General features: G+C 49.4%; 4 protein-coding genes across 4 annotated transcripts; all 4 read left to right on the top strand.

The window, feature by feature from the left end:
• Positions 1 to 597: 597 nt before the first annotated feature.
• FSST1_010652 (uncharacterized protein) lies at positions 598 to 6,449 on the top strand (the record flags this gene model as incomplete). The annotated part of the gene is made up of 3 exons (XM_083233707.1): positions 598 to 695; positions 744 to 4,104; positions 4,158 to 6,449. 3 exons carry the CDS (start codon positions 598 to 600, stop codon positions 6,447 to 6,449), a joined length of 5,751 nt encoding a protein of 1,916 aa, XP_083080348.1.
• Positions 6,450 to 7,086: 637 nt separating this feature from the next.
• Positions 7,087 to 9,484, top strand: FSST1_010651 (uncharacterized protein; the record flags this gene model as incomplete). The annotated part of the gene is made up of 3 exons (XM_083233705.1): positions 7,087 to 7,656; positions 7,704 to 8,668; positions 8,713 to 9,484. The coding sequence occupies 3 exons, from the start codon at positions 7,087 to 7,089 to the stop codon at positions 9,482 to 9,484; spliced, it is 2,307 nt and encodes a 768-aa protein (XP_083080347.1).
• Positions 9,485 to 10,976: 1,492 nt separating this feature from the next.
• FSST1_010650 (pheromone precursor protein 1) lies at positions 10,977 to 12,239 on the top strand (the record flags this gene model as incomplete). The annotated part of the gene is made up of 1 exon (XM_083233704.1): positions 10,977 to 12,239. The coding sequence occupies one exon, from the start codon at positions 10,977 to 10,979 to the stop codon at positions 12,237 to 12,239; it is 1,263 nt and encodes a 420-aa protein (XP_083080346.1).
• A 1,694-nt stretch (positions 12,240 to 13,933) lies between these two features.
• Positions 13,934 to 15,673, top strand: FSST1_010649 (PLC-like phosphodiesterase; the record flags this gene model as incomplete). Its single annotated transcript, XM_083233703.1, has 1 exon — positions 13,934 to 15,673. The coding sequence occupies one exon, from the start codon at positions 13,934 to 13,936 to the stop codon at positions 15,671 to 15,673; it is 1,740 nt and encodes a 579-aa protein (XP_083080345.1).
• Positions 15,674 to 16,269: the final 596 nt, after the last annotated feature.

Raw genomic sequence — 16,269 nt, 5'->3', positions numbered from 1 at the left:
CGCGAGAGTTAGGAGGGAACCTATTCTTAAACCTCGCCCAAAGAATACTGCTTGCGGCTTAGCGATCGCCACAGAAGGTTTTTTGACGGGGGCTAGAGGCTCGTTTCATGTGTCAGTGAAAACAACCAAACCAAATACACGTATAGCTGGATGTCATGACAGAGGAGCGTGGCAGTGCCAAAGGCTTGGCATGAGAAAGCTTCGCAAGCTTTTTCAAGGGGCAACCTGGCAGATTCTGCAGCCATGACCACCATGTTTTGAGGCCAGTCTAGCCAGTATATTGAGATTGTCACCGCTGAATATTGAATATCAAGCTTGGACCTCTGTATCATCGTCCAATGTCAGGGGAAAGTGAGGCCTTGGGCCGCTATACGTCACCTACTTTCTGGGGGATAAATGGTTGCATGTTTTAGTGCGAGATGACATGACACCCACTTGACTGAAGCCGTTGAACGCCATGCCGTTGAAGAATAAACATTAGATACAAAGGCAATTGACACTGAACGTATTAGATAGTCGTAGTTATTTATCTGAATTGATGTTACAACTCGAACATTTTGTAGAGAGTCCATTTACACGGTAGATGGACAACGTAACATGCAAAAGTGGGGCGCTGCGGCTGTGATTCATTCACTGCACGGACGAGCAGTGGAGGTTCACAGCCTCCAACCACCCCCTGCCGACTTCTTTCCTAGGTAGGTCAGGTCTTCTGTAACACCACTGGCTATCACCAAGAACAAAAGGGACGGCAAGGCCGGCCAGGAACACAAGATTCTGAGCCTACAGCCTTCTTTTCGACATGTAAATGAGGGGCTCACAATCAACCTCATTTCCAACTTCAACATTTCAACAGTTTTAATGAATTCTTCAACGGTTAACGCCCGCCAGAGGCGCATTATACAGTTATCACAGCAATGGGGCTTCTCTCTTCCCCCAAACGCTCCAGCACCTCTTAGCCGACCAGCTCATCCAACATCCTTCCGAACACATGGCGACGATGAAGTCGCCGAAGGCCTTTTGCAAAGGCGGTCCGCTGAAGTGGCTCAATTGCGACCTAAGAGTGGCCTCTCACGAGCCTTTTCGTCTAGCAATCTCAAAAAGGGCAAGCACTGGGATACCAAAGAGATATTGAATGTCTTGAATTCTTGGGTCGATAGTTCAGGCTCACCCGGTGTTGCCGAGGCTCTGATTGCAAAATTGGCTGCTGCAGGCGTCGATCTTAGTGGCATGCAAACCCAAAAGCAGGGCATATTGAATAGACGGAAAAGCGTTGACAATGGCCTCGATCGCACTCGTCTACTTAAATCCGCCATTGAACGAGACCAGCATGACATGGTCCACGTTCTAATACCACATGCCGACCCCTTGTCTCTCGACACTTGCCTTCCAGCGGCAGTAAGAACACGAAACCCACGAATTGTCGAGACTTTGTTGAGGTACGGAGCAAGTGCGGCAGCAACCGCTGAAGGACAGGACGAATTCCGTAAAGCTTGCGCCGCCCCAGCCTTGTCAGAGATCGCCTCACTCATTCTTAGATCCGACGGACGACCGTCGGAAATTTGCGTATCACAAGCGCTAACAGACGCCTCAAGAGCACAATGTTTCGATACTGTCTTACATCTGAGTCGCTCCACAGCAGACTGCAACTACAACAATTCCGAGGCACTCAAGATTGCTATTACCAATGAGCGAAGAGACATTGCTATGGCCATTGCTACAGGAAACAAGCCACCTCAGAATCCTGGCCTCGCCGAGTCTTTCCAGCAGCTCATGGATAACACGAATATGAACACAAAGTCAAAACTCGACTTTGCCGAGCTATTGCTTTGCTGTGGTGCTCAAGGACCAATACTAGAGCGATCTCTCGAGATGGCTTGCGACTCTCAATTCTTTGAGATGGCTGACCTTTTGGCTCGCTATGGGGCCTCAATAGAACATAATGACGCTTCCGCTTTGAAGGCTGCCATATCGAAAGGTCAGGTCAACCTTGTGAGCTCCCTCCTCAACGGATCTTCCAAGATCGATCCTGCACTGGCATCAAGCTGCGTCCCTCTCATCCCTCAGCAAGCGGACCCCGGGATGCGACAGGCATTGCTTTATTCGTTGCTAAAGAGAGGGGCCAACGGACCTGTTCTAAATGACTGTCTCATGCACGCCGTCAAAGCTGGTGATGCTCAGTCAGTTGAGCTCCTACTTAATCCTCACTTTCGCGAACCACCGACCGAACAGCCAAATGGCCATGGAAAGCAGCGCATTAGTAACCGCCATGCTGTGGCATCACCCGATCACCACGATGGAGAAGCCTTGCGCTATGCGATTTCGGCAGGGAACGCAGACCTGGCTGCCAAAATTCTTGCCGCAAGGCCCTCGAACGAGACACTTACCGCAATTTTCCCTCTAGTCAGGAGTCTTCCCGGTCCAGAACGGTATCGTATGGTTGAGCTGTTCCTAAGGGGAGCAATGACTGGTCCCGCTTTGCATGTCGCTTTGCAAGATGCAATCAGCGAGGATCTCTCTCAGAGAGACGATGCGCTTATTAATCTTCTACTCAAGTACGGCGCGGATATCAACTATGATGAGGGCGTTGGACTTCACAGCATTATCAACCAGATGGACCTTGGGCTATTCAATACCTTGATGCAAAATGCATCACCTCAAACAGCAGCGGCGCGTCTCGCAGATGTCATGAAGATCGAGAATCGCCAAGTGCGAAACGAGATGTTTTCGATACTATTCAAAGCGCGCGCAAGTGTTGGAGTGCAGCAGGTGGCAGAAGCGTTACTTACGACTCTTGAAGAAAGGCCTATAGATATGCCTCTGCTCCGTCTTATTCTCCAACAGGGAAAGGCAGACATAAATGGCTGCAAAGGACTTATTCTACAAAGGGCGACACAGAATCCTGACCACAAGGTCCTGGAACTGGTCCTTACTATAGGCAAACACAGCCACGACACGATATCGAGTTGTCTTGATACTTTGGGTACTCTTTCGCCAACCGATAGCAAAGCATTGAAGTTTGGCGTGATTATAAACATATCACCCAGGAAGCTCAATCTGGACAGTCTCTTGGTGCAGGAAGTCCAGGGTATCGTTCAGGATGAGACAGGCCAAGCTTCTTTTGCAATGCTGAACAAGCTTCTTGACTCTTGTGCGGATCCGAATACTCACAAAGCGAGAGCACTTTGCTGTGCGGTTGCTGCCGCTCGGGAGACAGTAGTCGATGCTCTGATGGGTTGTCAAAGGCGACCAACGGAGGCGTCCCTTGCTGCTGCACTTCCCCATGCTTTGAAAATCCCGGAACCTATGAATCGGTTGACTTTTACAAAGACCATAGTGGAAGCTGGAGCCCCACCTCGAGAAGTCAACAGAGCTTTGATTCATGCCATCAACAACTTCAATTCGGATATTGCTCTCATTGGTATTTTGGCCAGTTTTGCAGATGCTTCTGATGGGGAGGCTCTTGCACTGGCTGTTTCCAAAGAGGCTCCTGAAACCCTTGATCTTCTTCTTTCACGCATCAAGCATTCTTCCGAGAGCAGAGATTCTTGCCTGGAGAAAGCAATGAAGATCACTGACTGGACATGCAGACTTCAGATCTGTAAAAGATTGGCAAAGGCGGGAATTACACCCGAAGCCGCCTCAAACGCTCTTCTTGTTGCAGCGCGAGATGGAGACCTGGAACTTGGGGACGTACTGATTGCTTATGGAGCCAGTATATCAACCAACGGAGGCCAGGCTATCATAGAGGCATGCCGCGGAGGCTCTGTCGAGGTTCTTGATGTGCTCCTCAAATCCAACGCCGACACCGAAAAGTCGACTCTGGAGCGAGGCTTCCAGGCTGCTACAGAAGTTGGAGATTTGAACAAGAGAGCAATGATATTCCAGCGCCTGTTGAAGAGGGGCGTCTCTGGAGACGTCGTGGACATTCAGCTTGTTTCGGCTGCCAAGTCCGGCGAGGACGGACACGAAGTCCTGCGTGTGCTATTGGCGGCGGGCGCGGATCCCAATTTTAGCAACGGCGAGGCGGTCGTTGCGGCCACTAAAAGTGCATTCGTTGATGGACTTGAGTTGCTTTTGGGCTTATGGCACAAAGGCGGCAATCAGGTAAGTTGTCATTGAGATGTCGTCAGATTACCTTTACTAACCCAACCGTGCAGAAAAAGCCATCCCCTCCGACTTTGATACGGGCTCTCAAGGCCTGCTGGAAGTTGAACCCAGACACTAGGCTAGATATCATCAAGGACTTGCTCAAGGCAGGCATACCGATTGTGGATGAAGTTCACATCGCCTTGAGCAAAGCTGTTAGTGAGGATGAGCCGGATGAGCGACTTATCAAGGTCTTGCTTGACTCTGGAGCATCACCTCTTGCTAATGATTGCTGTGCGCTAACTCGAGCTGTGCAAGGTGCGAAGGTGTCATCTGTTGAGTTGCTATTAACTTGCGAGTTCCCTGAAGATGCCATACTCGCCGCCTTCTCCAGTGGATTATCGGACGTTCTGTTTACCACATGGTTCTCTGCAAATGGCCTTGCTATTGCAAAAATGCTTCTCATCAAGGGCGCCAAAGGAGAGTGTGTAAGCCGTGCCCTTGTGCAAGCCATGAATGACAGCACAGATGAGACGGAATCTATGGCTGATGCATTTGTCGAACTTTTCGTCTCGTACGGTGTCAATGTTGATTTTGAAGACGGGCAGCCTCTTGTGTGCGCAGCTTCTAAGGGCAATGCTTTTTGGACAGAGAGACTTCTCACTTGCAAACCGTCACCAAGGACTCTAACACTTGCTTTTGAGCGCGTCTTTGACACCGCACGTTCACCTGACGAGGTATTGAAGCTGTTTGAACTGTTCTCAGGATACAGGGATGGAGAAGTTGGACTCGATGTCATGACACGGAGCGCAGGATCAGACCCCATTCTTGTCAGGGCGATTTCCCAGTATCCACGATCGGCAGAGCTATTGCAAGTACTGTTGGATGCTGGCTTCTATCACGACCAGACTACAACATATCGCCTTCACGAAAGGGTGGAAGATCCCGAAGAAGTAACGGTCCTGCTTTGGGCAATTGCTCAACCCCAAAAGAAGGTCAGCTCGGCATTAATCAAGATGCTGATTGAACGTGGTGCCAACGTCAACTTTGAGACGGCGATCAGCCGATCTACACCACTTATGCTAGCCATCCAAACTCGTCGATCCGACATCGTCAAAGAACTTCTGATAGAAGGCGCCAATGTTGATATCACCGATGCTATGGGCCGAACGCCTCTAGCGATGGCAACTGATATCGGGGGTGATCTCTCCACTCGCATGATGGGCAACTTGCTTGCTATTGATCAGTCAAAGGACGATGGATCTCTACACAACGCTGCGAGGGAGCTCAACCTGGCAGCTGTAACAGTTCTTGTAGAACATGGACACCATCCCGACTTTCCCAGTCCACTACATGATGGAAGATCTGCTCTGGGCGAAGTCTGTCGCCACGGCGCAGGCTCTTGTTCAGGAAAACTCACTGCGGACGGAGAAAAGCTTATGCAGAAAGTCATGACCTTTTTGATTGACGCCGGGTCAGATATAAGCCTGCATTCGCATGGGAAATCCGCACTGCTGCTTTGTTTTGAATCCAGTGACCCTGTTACGACGACCCGAAGCTTCCTCAAGGTTGCCATGTGGAAGGAGATCAACAGACCATTCAACCACTACTCTGATGGCGAATTTACTTATTCTCCGACCATGTACGTCCAGAAAGTGATGCCCGAGTCGGACACACGGGATCAGCTTCTTGCCCTCCTTCGGGCGAATCGGGCAGTGGATGTATACTACGCCAACTCTGGCGACCAACCTGAAGATGCAATTGGCTTGCCTAGTGATATGGCCGTCCAGGAACGCGAACGAAAGGCCAGATTACGACGCCTGGCTCTTGAGACGGAAGACCACGCGATCACACTCGCTCGGGCAAAGGAAGTTGCGAGCGTAGAGAGGGAGATATGGAACAACAAGGCCGAGATTGAGGATGCCCGTCGCCGTCGATTGTATAGTGAGGACATTAACGCGGCACGACAAAAGGCCGATCTAGAAGAGTCGCTTTTCAACGCGGCACTAAAGAGACGCCTTTCAGAGCAACATAAGCTGACACAGTCAAGCCTGGAGCGCACCAAACTGATCGCTGCAGCTGAACTCACAGCTGAAGAAACGCGACAACAGAAGATGCTCGAATGGGAGTCTACCATGAACTCGGAGAGGGCAAGCAATGCTCAAGCGCTCAGCAGTCTTCGTATTAGCGAACGCGAGGAGCTGGATCGAATTGAGAGAGGTGCTGATGACAGGATCAAGAAGAGACTGGAAACACAGAAGAAGTTGGTGGAGACTCAAGAGAGACTAGCAAAACGGATCGGAAATGTCCCAGGCGGACCGGATGCCAGGAGGCAGATTGGATATGTGGAGGAGGTTAACTAGCGACTCTACACCCAAAATGGACATCACTGGCAGGTTGGAAAGGAGTTGGGCGTTGCTTTGAACAAAATTTTATACCAATAGTCTTACAAACGTAAGATAAGCCATTAGCTTAACTTTAGATATTTCAATCAAGTCATGATTTGACTCAGGTCTGTCGAGACCCCGATGATGGCAGGTATCTTGTCTGATTGCATGGTAGCCGATACCAAAGAAAGCCCTCACGATTGAACACCGCAATGCCAACACCAAACACATGAACATTTATACTCCTATACAGCGCGAATTCAAGCATAATTTGGGTTTTTGCATTGGTGTAGAATTTGTCTATTTTTATTAATTTTATCGCATGATACTTCTCTTACCTCGTCAGCCTATGCACCGTCGATCCAAACAGTCGCTAATAAAGCCGCAACCTTTACCGCATCATCCAATAGCACTACATGTTCCAAACACGAGCGACGTTTCACCTGCCGAAATAAACTTCTCGGTGTCAAAACAAAGTCCCTGGCCCTTGTTGATTGGACCAATCCGGCAGGTCACTTTATGATCATCTTAAATTGAGGTGCCTATAATAAAGCAAGCCAATTGAGTTAAGCACGTGCGTTGATGAAACAATCATATATATATATTCGAGAATATGACCAGCAGGACTCGAGATGGCTCTTCACCCAGTGTCTATACCTACGTCGCAATCATGGTTGGTTCTGGCTTGATTGGTCTCTTGGCCGTCGCCTTTCAGATATCCTTTGCAAATGCGGTGGAAGTCGATGTCAAAGTCGATGCCTATACCAGCACAGTTGAATCAGACTGGACAGCTGTTTACTACTCGGATAAGAATCCTCTACTCATTGGAAACGATGGAGGGCCTGACAAGGGAGGTTTTCATGTCTACGACCTCACCTCAAAATCTCCCCTACGAGAGGTGACAGCTCAAACACCAGGTCGCAGCAAGCTTGTCACTACAGTGTACGATGTGGATGACAAAAATGTTCTGGTTACAATTGCGCAGCCAGATTCTGTGCTTCGTGCGTACGGGATGCCAGAGTTTAAACAGATCAAAGATGCAGACTTTAAAGTGTTGGGTGATTGGTCTGCGCTGTGCAGTTGGAAAAGTCCTGCTGGGAATGATTATGTTTACCTGTTTGGAAAGGGACAGGCAGTTCAGTTATTGTTACGAGAGACTAAAAAGTCACTTGAGTTTGTCGAGGTATGTCCCCCTCATCAAAGAGGTTTTGTGTTTGCTAACGCTGTCAGATCCAAACATTTCCCACCGACTTTGAGACATCTGGTTGTGCTGCGTCACGCTCTGAGTCACGCATGTACATTTCAACAGACGATGACAAGAGCGTTTATTCATTCTCTCTCAAAGAGTCTACGAACACACCCAAGATTACCAAGGTTGGCAAGGCAGAAGACGACGTAACCGGTCTGGCTGTCTACGTGCCCAAAAAGGGCTCGGATTATTTGTTTGTCGCCCAAACAGACAAAATCGCCGTCTATGATCAATCATTCAATCTCAAGGGAACTTTATCATTGACTGGATTCGAGGACATTGAAGTCCAGGGTCTAAACATTTACCAAGGCTCAACGGACAAGTATCCTGTGGGTGTTCTTACCTACGCCATCGAGTCAGAAGAGGTCAACGGCTTTGGTGCATCATCGCTCGAAACAGCCTTGAAGACGCTCAAGATTGAGTCTAACACAAAGTATAACCCAAGGAAACTCAAGAGCGAGTCCGAAAAGGAGCCAATTTGCAAGACATGTGGAGGCAATGGATACTGTGTCAAGGACAAAAAGCAAAAGTGCGAATGCTTCTCTGGCTTCACTGGAAATACTTGCAGCAGTTTCACTTGTGTCGACAACTGCTCCGGCCATGGAAAATGTGTGGGTGCAAACAAGTGTAAATGTGACAAGGGATGGGGAGGTCTGCACTGCTCATTCCTCCTCGTTGAGCCAACATACGAGACAGAGTCACGACTCGGTGACGGCGACGATCCTGCCATCTGGATATCTCCCGAGGGCCCAGAAAAGTCTCGTATCGTTACCACGATGAAGTCCGGGGAAGAGGCTGGTCTTGGTGTGTTTGATCTCAAGGGCAATCTCGTTCAGACTTTTGCTGCGGGCGAACCGAATAATGTGGATATGATTTATAGCTTCAAGGCGGGCGATCGTGAGGTTGATCTTGCTTTTGCTGCGTGTCGAGCTGATGATACTCTATGGTAAGTTGCATCACCCTGTGTTTAGAAATCAGCTAATGATCAAGTCTTTTCGAGATGCTTCCCAACGGAACACTAACCGATATCCCCGGCGGCTCTCATCCTGTTGTCGAAGATTACAGCGTTTATGGCTCGTGTACATACCGTTCACCAAAGACAGGAAAACAGTATCTCTTCGTCAACGAGAAATCTGCACGATATCTTCAGTACGAACTCACTTCCACATCTGATGGAGAACTCCAGACGAAGCTTGTGAGAGAGTTTCAAGGCGGTAGCGGTGGACAAGTGGAAGGTTGTGTCACCGACGAAGTGAATGGCTGGATCTTTCTCGGCGAGGAGCCTTCTGCTCTGTGGCGATATGGTGCCGAGCCAGACTCCAAGGAAGAGGGAATCATTATCGGAAAGGTAGGCGATGGAAAGCTCTACGGCGATGTCGAAGGCGTCACGCTGGTCTACGGGTCGAAAGCCGATGAGGGATACATCCTAGTATCCTGCCAGGGCGTCAGCGCATACAACGTCTACCGCCGGGCCGAGCCTCACGAATACGTTACAACATTTACTCTCGTTGAATCATCTGACGGAAAGATCGACCCTGTCTCCAACACAGATGGGATCACAGCTGTGGGAACGGCACTAAACAAGGATTTCCCTCATGGCTTGGTTGTAGTTCACGACGATGCTAATCAGCTACCAAACGGGAAGACCAGCGCAGAGGCAAGCTTCAAGATGGTTAGCCTTGAAAAGATCCTCGGGTCTAAAGTTCTGGGGAAGGAGGGTCTGCTGGACCAAGTTGACAAGAACTGGGATCCTAGAAAGTAGGGCGATTAGCTAGGTCCCTGTCAAGTTGGTGCTAGCCTCTACACAAAGCCAGACCAGGCCCCCCTGAAGCTATTCATACCCAAAAGGAGACGACCGAGATACTGCAATAACAAAGAAATATTCATCTTGTTCAATATCCAACGCTTGACATGTAAGCATGGACTCTGATCGTCTCCAGGGAGGATTGCTCATGTGCTGGGGTAGTGGCGTTGGATCAGCCTCGACCCTTAACTTGATCGGTCAGTGCTCTTTACCATATTCTGGAGACGATCATGAGGAAGACTGCTTGAGTTTCGTTACGTTGGAAGTGATTGGTTAGGGTGGTTGGTGTTGCAGTGCTTGACACTGACAGATGAGAGGGGCCAAACTGCTAAGAACTCTCAAGCACCAGTGCCACATATCAGCATGGAGGGTTCGAATCAATTAATTACTGTATTCTAATTTACCGGCTTTTGTCTCTCTATGGACATATTGAAGTCATACTGCTCAGTGTCGGAGATGTACCATCAAGCTCACCTGCACTCTGATATCACATAAAACCACTCCAACACTGCCAGCCAGGGAACACTCATTCCATTCCTGTTCCAAAAGTCTTCTTTCGCACTTTTCCAGTGTTAGAACTCTTTCAATTGCCTTCGTTTCATGTTCCACTCCAACGTTTGCGGGCTCCAACCGCCGCCATCGTCTTAACCCCTTTTGGGTGTCAATAGAGCCTCAAAAGGCACTGACAGATATGAATAAGCCAATCAAGCAAAACTGTCCACGAACCAACACTGTAAATCGTAAAAGATCATTCTTGGCTTGTTCTGCTTCGTGCGCTCGCGTCTGACAGGTAAAAGCGAAACCAATTGGCAAACTTTACATGCTTGACCCAACGTAGATACTGGTACTCGAGAGTTTGTACGTTACGCCTCGACGTCAAGGATACCAAGCCAGGAGTAGTTTAGATAATGTTTGATGCAGTTGTGTACGTCAATAACACCTCGAGACTTGTTATTCTTGTGCCCCTGCTCAAGCTTTGATACTCTCATCCATCTTGTGGCTGAGATGCCTCGTACTCTTTTTTATTACTCTCTTTGAAACAACTCTATTCAGGAATAACAAGTGTGGCACTAGTTGCCTGTTCAAACCGAGAAGCGAGGGTGGGCTTTATTGACCCCGCGGCCTGAATAGACTCTCAATAGACGAACGGACATCACCAAGGCCCAAGAGTTGAGGCGAACAGGCTAATACACTCTTCGTTCTTTCTCAACATGGCCATCTTCTTTCTCATCAAGATAGAACACAAGATTTATAAAAAGATCATCGAATCCTGCATAAATACTTTCTCTTTTCTTCTCCAGACTCGTTCTCCTAACCAAAAAGGACAACGACAATCTCAACATCCCCCTTTACACACGATTACGAACACTCTTTTACGAGATATCACTCACTACTACTTTTCACATTTCTCTACGATCATTCGTACGATACGACAAGTACTGTTCTCAATATGAAGTACTCAATCTTGACGCTGGCCGCCGTGGCCAGCACCGCCTTTGCGGTGGCTGTCCCTGATCCTCAACCTGATCCTGTTGCCGAGCCCATGCCTTGGTGTACCTGGAAGGGTCAGCCTTGCTGGAAGGAAAAGATGAAGCGTGCGGCTCAACCTCAACCCGAACCCATTGCTATTCCGGAGCCCGATGCTGTTGCCGAGCCTATGCCCTGGTGCACTTGGAAGGGCCAGCCATGCTGGAAGGAGAAGATGGCCAAGCGAGAGGCTCAACCCGAGCCTGAGGCCGTCCCTGCCCCTCAACCCGATCCCGTCGCCGAGGCCGAACCTTGGTGCACCTGGAAGGGACAGCCTTGCTGGAAGGCCAAGATGGCTAAGCGTGAGGCCGAGGCCGAAGCTGAGCCTATCCCCGATCCCGTCGCCGCTCCTCAGCCCGACCCCGTTGCTGAGCCTATGCCTTGGTGCACCTGGAAGGGCCAGCCCTGCTGGAAGGAGAAGATGGCTAAGCGCGAGGCTAAGCCTGAACCCTGGTGCTGGTGGAAGGGCCAGCCTTGCTGGAAGGCCAAGCGTGATGCCGCTCCCGAGCCTTGGTGCTGGTGGAAGGGACAGCCATGCTGGAAGACCAAGCGCAACGCTGCTCCTGAGCCCATGCCCGAGCCTGCCAACGAGCCCAGATGGTGCTGGTGGAAGGGACAACCTTGCTGGAAGTCCAAGGCTAAGCGTGATGCCTCTCCCGAGCCCTGGTGCTGGTGGAAGGGCCAGCCATGCTGGAAGGCCAAGCGTGATGCCGGTGAGGCTCTCACTGTAGCTCTCCATGCCACCCGCGACATCGAGGCTCGATCCATCGCCGAGACTGAACACCTCCCCCGCGACGCCGCTCACCAGGCCAAGCGCTCCATCGTCGAACTCGCCAACGTCATTGCTCTCTCCGCCCGTGGCAGCCCCGAGGAATACTTCAAGAACCTGTACCTCGAGGAGTTCTTCCCTGAGATCCCCCACAACGCTACCGCCAAGCGAGACGTCAAGACTCTCCAGGAGGACAAGCGCTGGTGCTGGTGGAAGGGACAACCTTGCTGGAAGGCTAAGCGCGCTGCTGAGGCTGTTCTCCACGCTGTTGATGGCGGTGATGGTGCTGGTGCCCCTGGTGGCCCTGAGGAGCACTTTGACACTTCCAACTTCAACCCCCAGAACTTTGAGGCCAAGCGTGACCTCATGGCTATCAAGGCCGCTGCTCGCAGCGTTGTCGAGTCCCTTGAGGGTTAAGTAAGTTTGATCTTCGACCTTGAGATGGCGACCATTCTAACATGTCGCTTCAGGTGTCGATGATTCGGGCTTCCCGACCGTTTTCGTTTTTTGACAAACGCTGTCGGTGACATTTTTCTTCTTCATTCTTTTGTCTATGGATATTAGCAAAAAGGGTTCGAAAGGAAACAGCGAGACAATGAACAGGTGGATAGGCCATGTGGGAGTATATCCCGACATCTTTTTTTTTTCATTTCTTTTCTTCAGTGGCTTGAATATGCTACACTTTTTTGAACAACGGCAGTGGACGATGAAGTCTGCTGCTCTTTTTTGGATGCGAATCTGCCTTTGGAGCATGAGTCGCCGGACATGGCTGGAATAGCTTGAATAGTTTGAATTCAACTGCTTGTCTCGAATATTTATTGAACGTGATGTGATGTAATTGAATGTGATGTTTGGATGTGGGGACTTGTTGCTGCCTTTGCTTTGCAGTGTTGGACAAGCCGCAGATCTGGCAGCTGGTTCTCTTGACGGATACAATCAATCAGGTCAAGAGTCTGTCTGACATGACATGGCCAGGCTTGGCATCCAACACTCGATAGCATGCAGACGGACATTGAAGTCTCGTAAAGTCAGCGTTGACGCAGCATATTATGGTGCATATCCTGGTTGTTATCCAGAACAGAATCGATCGTCAAGATACGATGTTCGAGTCAACTACGCTGGCAAAACCATGCAAACAACCACAGCCTTGACATCTTAATCAGCCAAAGCCTTCATTCACAATAGAATTTTAACATAAAGCATGTACGTTCAATCATTGCGCTCCTCCCCATAGTCGAGGGAAGCACCGCACCCAAGATTGTTCGCTTTTCTCTCCATTCTGTGTTCCTCTGAATCGGTGGTCCTGGGCGCAGGTCTTGCGACGCACCTCGCATCAATTATCTTGAGAGCAACATGAACGTTGTTTTTTGCGTTGTTCAATATTTTGAATGAAGAGGAAAGAGAAAAAAAGGCCAAAATCTTTTTTGAAAAAGTTTCCTTTTGTACGCGTCTGAGATAGTGGGGCATTAGACGTTGATGCCTTATGCGCTAGGCTGCCATTAGATGAGAGCACAGCAGTATAGGGTATCAAACTTGCAGTGGATTTTCTGCATTTGTTCAGATACAGAACTTCTTTAACAAGATATGGAGCTTACAGTACGACATGATATGATTGCTGGTTTTTCGCACAAGTAGCGAGAATACGGTACTTACCTGCCAATTTGGTAGATTGTGCCTCGTTGTTTAAGATACACTGCAGCAAGCAAAGCATAATACTTATCCAATACGATACAACCAACCAAATCCCAAGAGCTTGGACTAGCCAATAGATCCACCAAGTCTCATTACAGCTGCGCCAATTCGGATTGAAATGCCGTTGAAATGCAGTATCCATGTCTCTTCAAGCCTCAAGGGAGCTTGGCCTGACCTTGTGGAGAATCAGTGAGCAAAGCCAAGACATTTACGATGGTGGCAGTGCATCACTTTATGTGTATCAATTCTTGATTTGAGACATATAAAATGGTTTCTCTATTATCCTGTTATTCTTTTCTTGGCTTGGTATTGATCAAGTACATAATCTTCCAAGCTGAGCTGAGCTGACCTTATGCCCCGCGACTGCCCCTCACATCATCCGTCTCACTTATCTTTCGCATCAACATATCAAAGCTAAAATGGCTGCCGAACTCGCTAATCGTATCGGCGAGCTCAACCCCTTCTCCTCCAAGAGCAAACACTTGAACGATGAAGATTACGGCGAAGAAATCGACAACAACACCGTCGCTGGCGGCGGTCATTCTGGCCGGCGCATCGTGACCGACCTAAGAGTCAGCAGCGCCTTGAGAGAATTCATCGCCAACGAAAAGATCCTCTCCAAGAGAGAAGCCGGTGTTAAATCCGATGATGCGTCGCGTGCTCTGCTGGAGCTTGTCAGCAAGTCTCATATTCGCGTGCCCCCAGAGCTCACGGATAGATCGCATCCTTTGCCAGAGTACTACATCAGTTCAAGCCATAATACTTATCTCATGGCCCATCAGCTTTATGGATCTTCATGCGCGACGGCGTATGAGACAGCGATTAAGACCGGAGCGCGATGTGTCGAGATTGACGCTTGGGATAACAGCGACAACAAAGATGAACCCAAGGTGACCCATGGCTATACTCTAGTGTCCAACATTTCTTTCCGGGCCGTATGCGAGACCATCAGAGATTCAGTCGACCAGGAAGAACTAGACTCGAGAAAGCTAGGGTTCCGACCTTCGCCTATTCTACTGTCATTAGAGAACCACTGCGATGCCCATGGTCAGATGCGCCTCGTCAGCATTATGATAGAGGTATTTGGCGATCGTCTTCTGAGCAAGGCTGTGCGAGATATCGGCCATAACGAACAGGCTGGATCGGGAGATCACGTCCGCTTGGAGGATTTGGGTGCCAAAATCGCTGTCATTGTTGAGTACCATTTCCCAGGCGAGCCTTCAGACAGCGAGTCCAACTCGGACGACTCGTCAGACGAAGAGGAGGAAAAGGCCGCGCGAAAGGAGTACAAGGAAAAGAAGAACGAGGAAGTACCCACAATCATCATACCTGAGCTTGCTGAGCTGGGTGTCTACGCCCAATCCGTCAAACCAGTCGACAACTCATGGTACGAGGAGGGCACTCTCTCCAACGGGCCTCATCACCACCTCATCAACGTCTCCGAGTCAGGCCTCGCGAAGCATCTCCCCGAGCATACATCAGCCGTCTCCAGACATAATGCCCAGCATCTCATGCGTGTCTTCCCCAAAGGTACTCGTATCTCATCCACCAATCTGAAGCCCGTTCCTTATTGGGGAATCGGCGCTCAGATCTGTGCTCTCAACTTGCAGAGATTCGGAGCTAGCAACCAGCTCAACGAGGCTCTATTTAGCGGTACGGATGGATACGTCCTCAAGCCCGCTGCTCTCCGTGCCGGCGGAAACGGAAAGCTGTCCACAGGTCGAAGCAAGCGCCTCCGTCTACGCGTTGCGGGCGCAACAGATATTCCTCTGCACGGCGACTCCGAAGCAGACTCTATCAAGCCATACCTAACATGCACATTGTACCACCCAGACGACCTCAAAGATGAACCGCCAAAGCGCAAGACAACCCCATACAAGCAGCACAAGCTCGAATTCCTACACCGTGGACCAAACCCACCACCCACGGACCCAATCTGGGACGAGACCCTGACATGGGAGTACGAAGACAACGAGTTGGTGTTTTTGCGCATGCTTATCAAGAGCGATGATAGTTGGGCGCGAAACCCCATGTTTGCTGTGGCAGCAGTGCGACTACTTTATGTTCAGCCGGGCTGGAGTTTTATTCGCATGTTGGATCTTAAGGGTCATGAGACGCAATGTTCCATCCTTGTCAACTTTGAAATTATTGATGCTTAGAAGGTGATTTCTTATGAGTATACGAATTATATATGGTATTAGCCTTTTTGCATTTAATAGATTTTGATCTTGTTGATGTTCAGTCTGGTGTTCCAAGCATGCTATCGGTCGCTGTTTTTTATGATGTTCTTGTAAGTGCGCTTACAAGAGAGTAGATTGTCTCACCGGATTGTTTTCCTCTACAAAATCTCTAGTTTTTCATGTACCGAAAGGGTCCGGATGTTGTGGTAGATCATCGGCTCCGAGCCGGGCTGAGTAGGTCTCTCCTAGCTGTGCCGCGTTGAATTGGACGCTTCGGAGACATTTGAATCGGGATAATTATTTACTATAAATACTTAGTAATATTTATCAATTAAGAATAGGAATAAGCGGCGACATGGGCCATGACGGATATACACTCATTCTGAGCCAACGTCCGGTACTTGAGCCTAAGTTCCGAATGGCTTCGGATCTTACATCAAAGCATGACAAGGGCTCGCGTATAAGAACAAAGACAACCCCATGTAAGAAACAGCAACATATTTAAAAAAATATTACGACATCTCACAAAACAACACCCGAAATGGCCATCGTGACAGCTCTCCTCGCTCCACTCC

This window comes from Fusarium sambucinum, chromosome III, assembly GCF_050947815.1.
Source record: "Fusarium sambucinum isolate potato_lamoka chromosome III, whole genome shotgun sequence".
Lineage (NCBI taxonomy): Eukaryota > Fungi > Ascomycota > Sordariomycetes > Hypocreales > Nectriaceae > Fusarium > Fusarium sambucinum.
The sequence above is the reverse complement of the archived record's forward strand: the minus strand, read 5'-3'. Positions and strand labels throughout refer to the sequence as shown.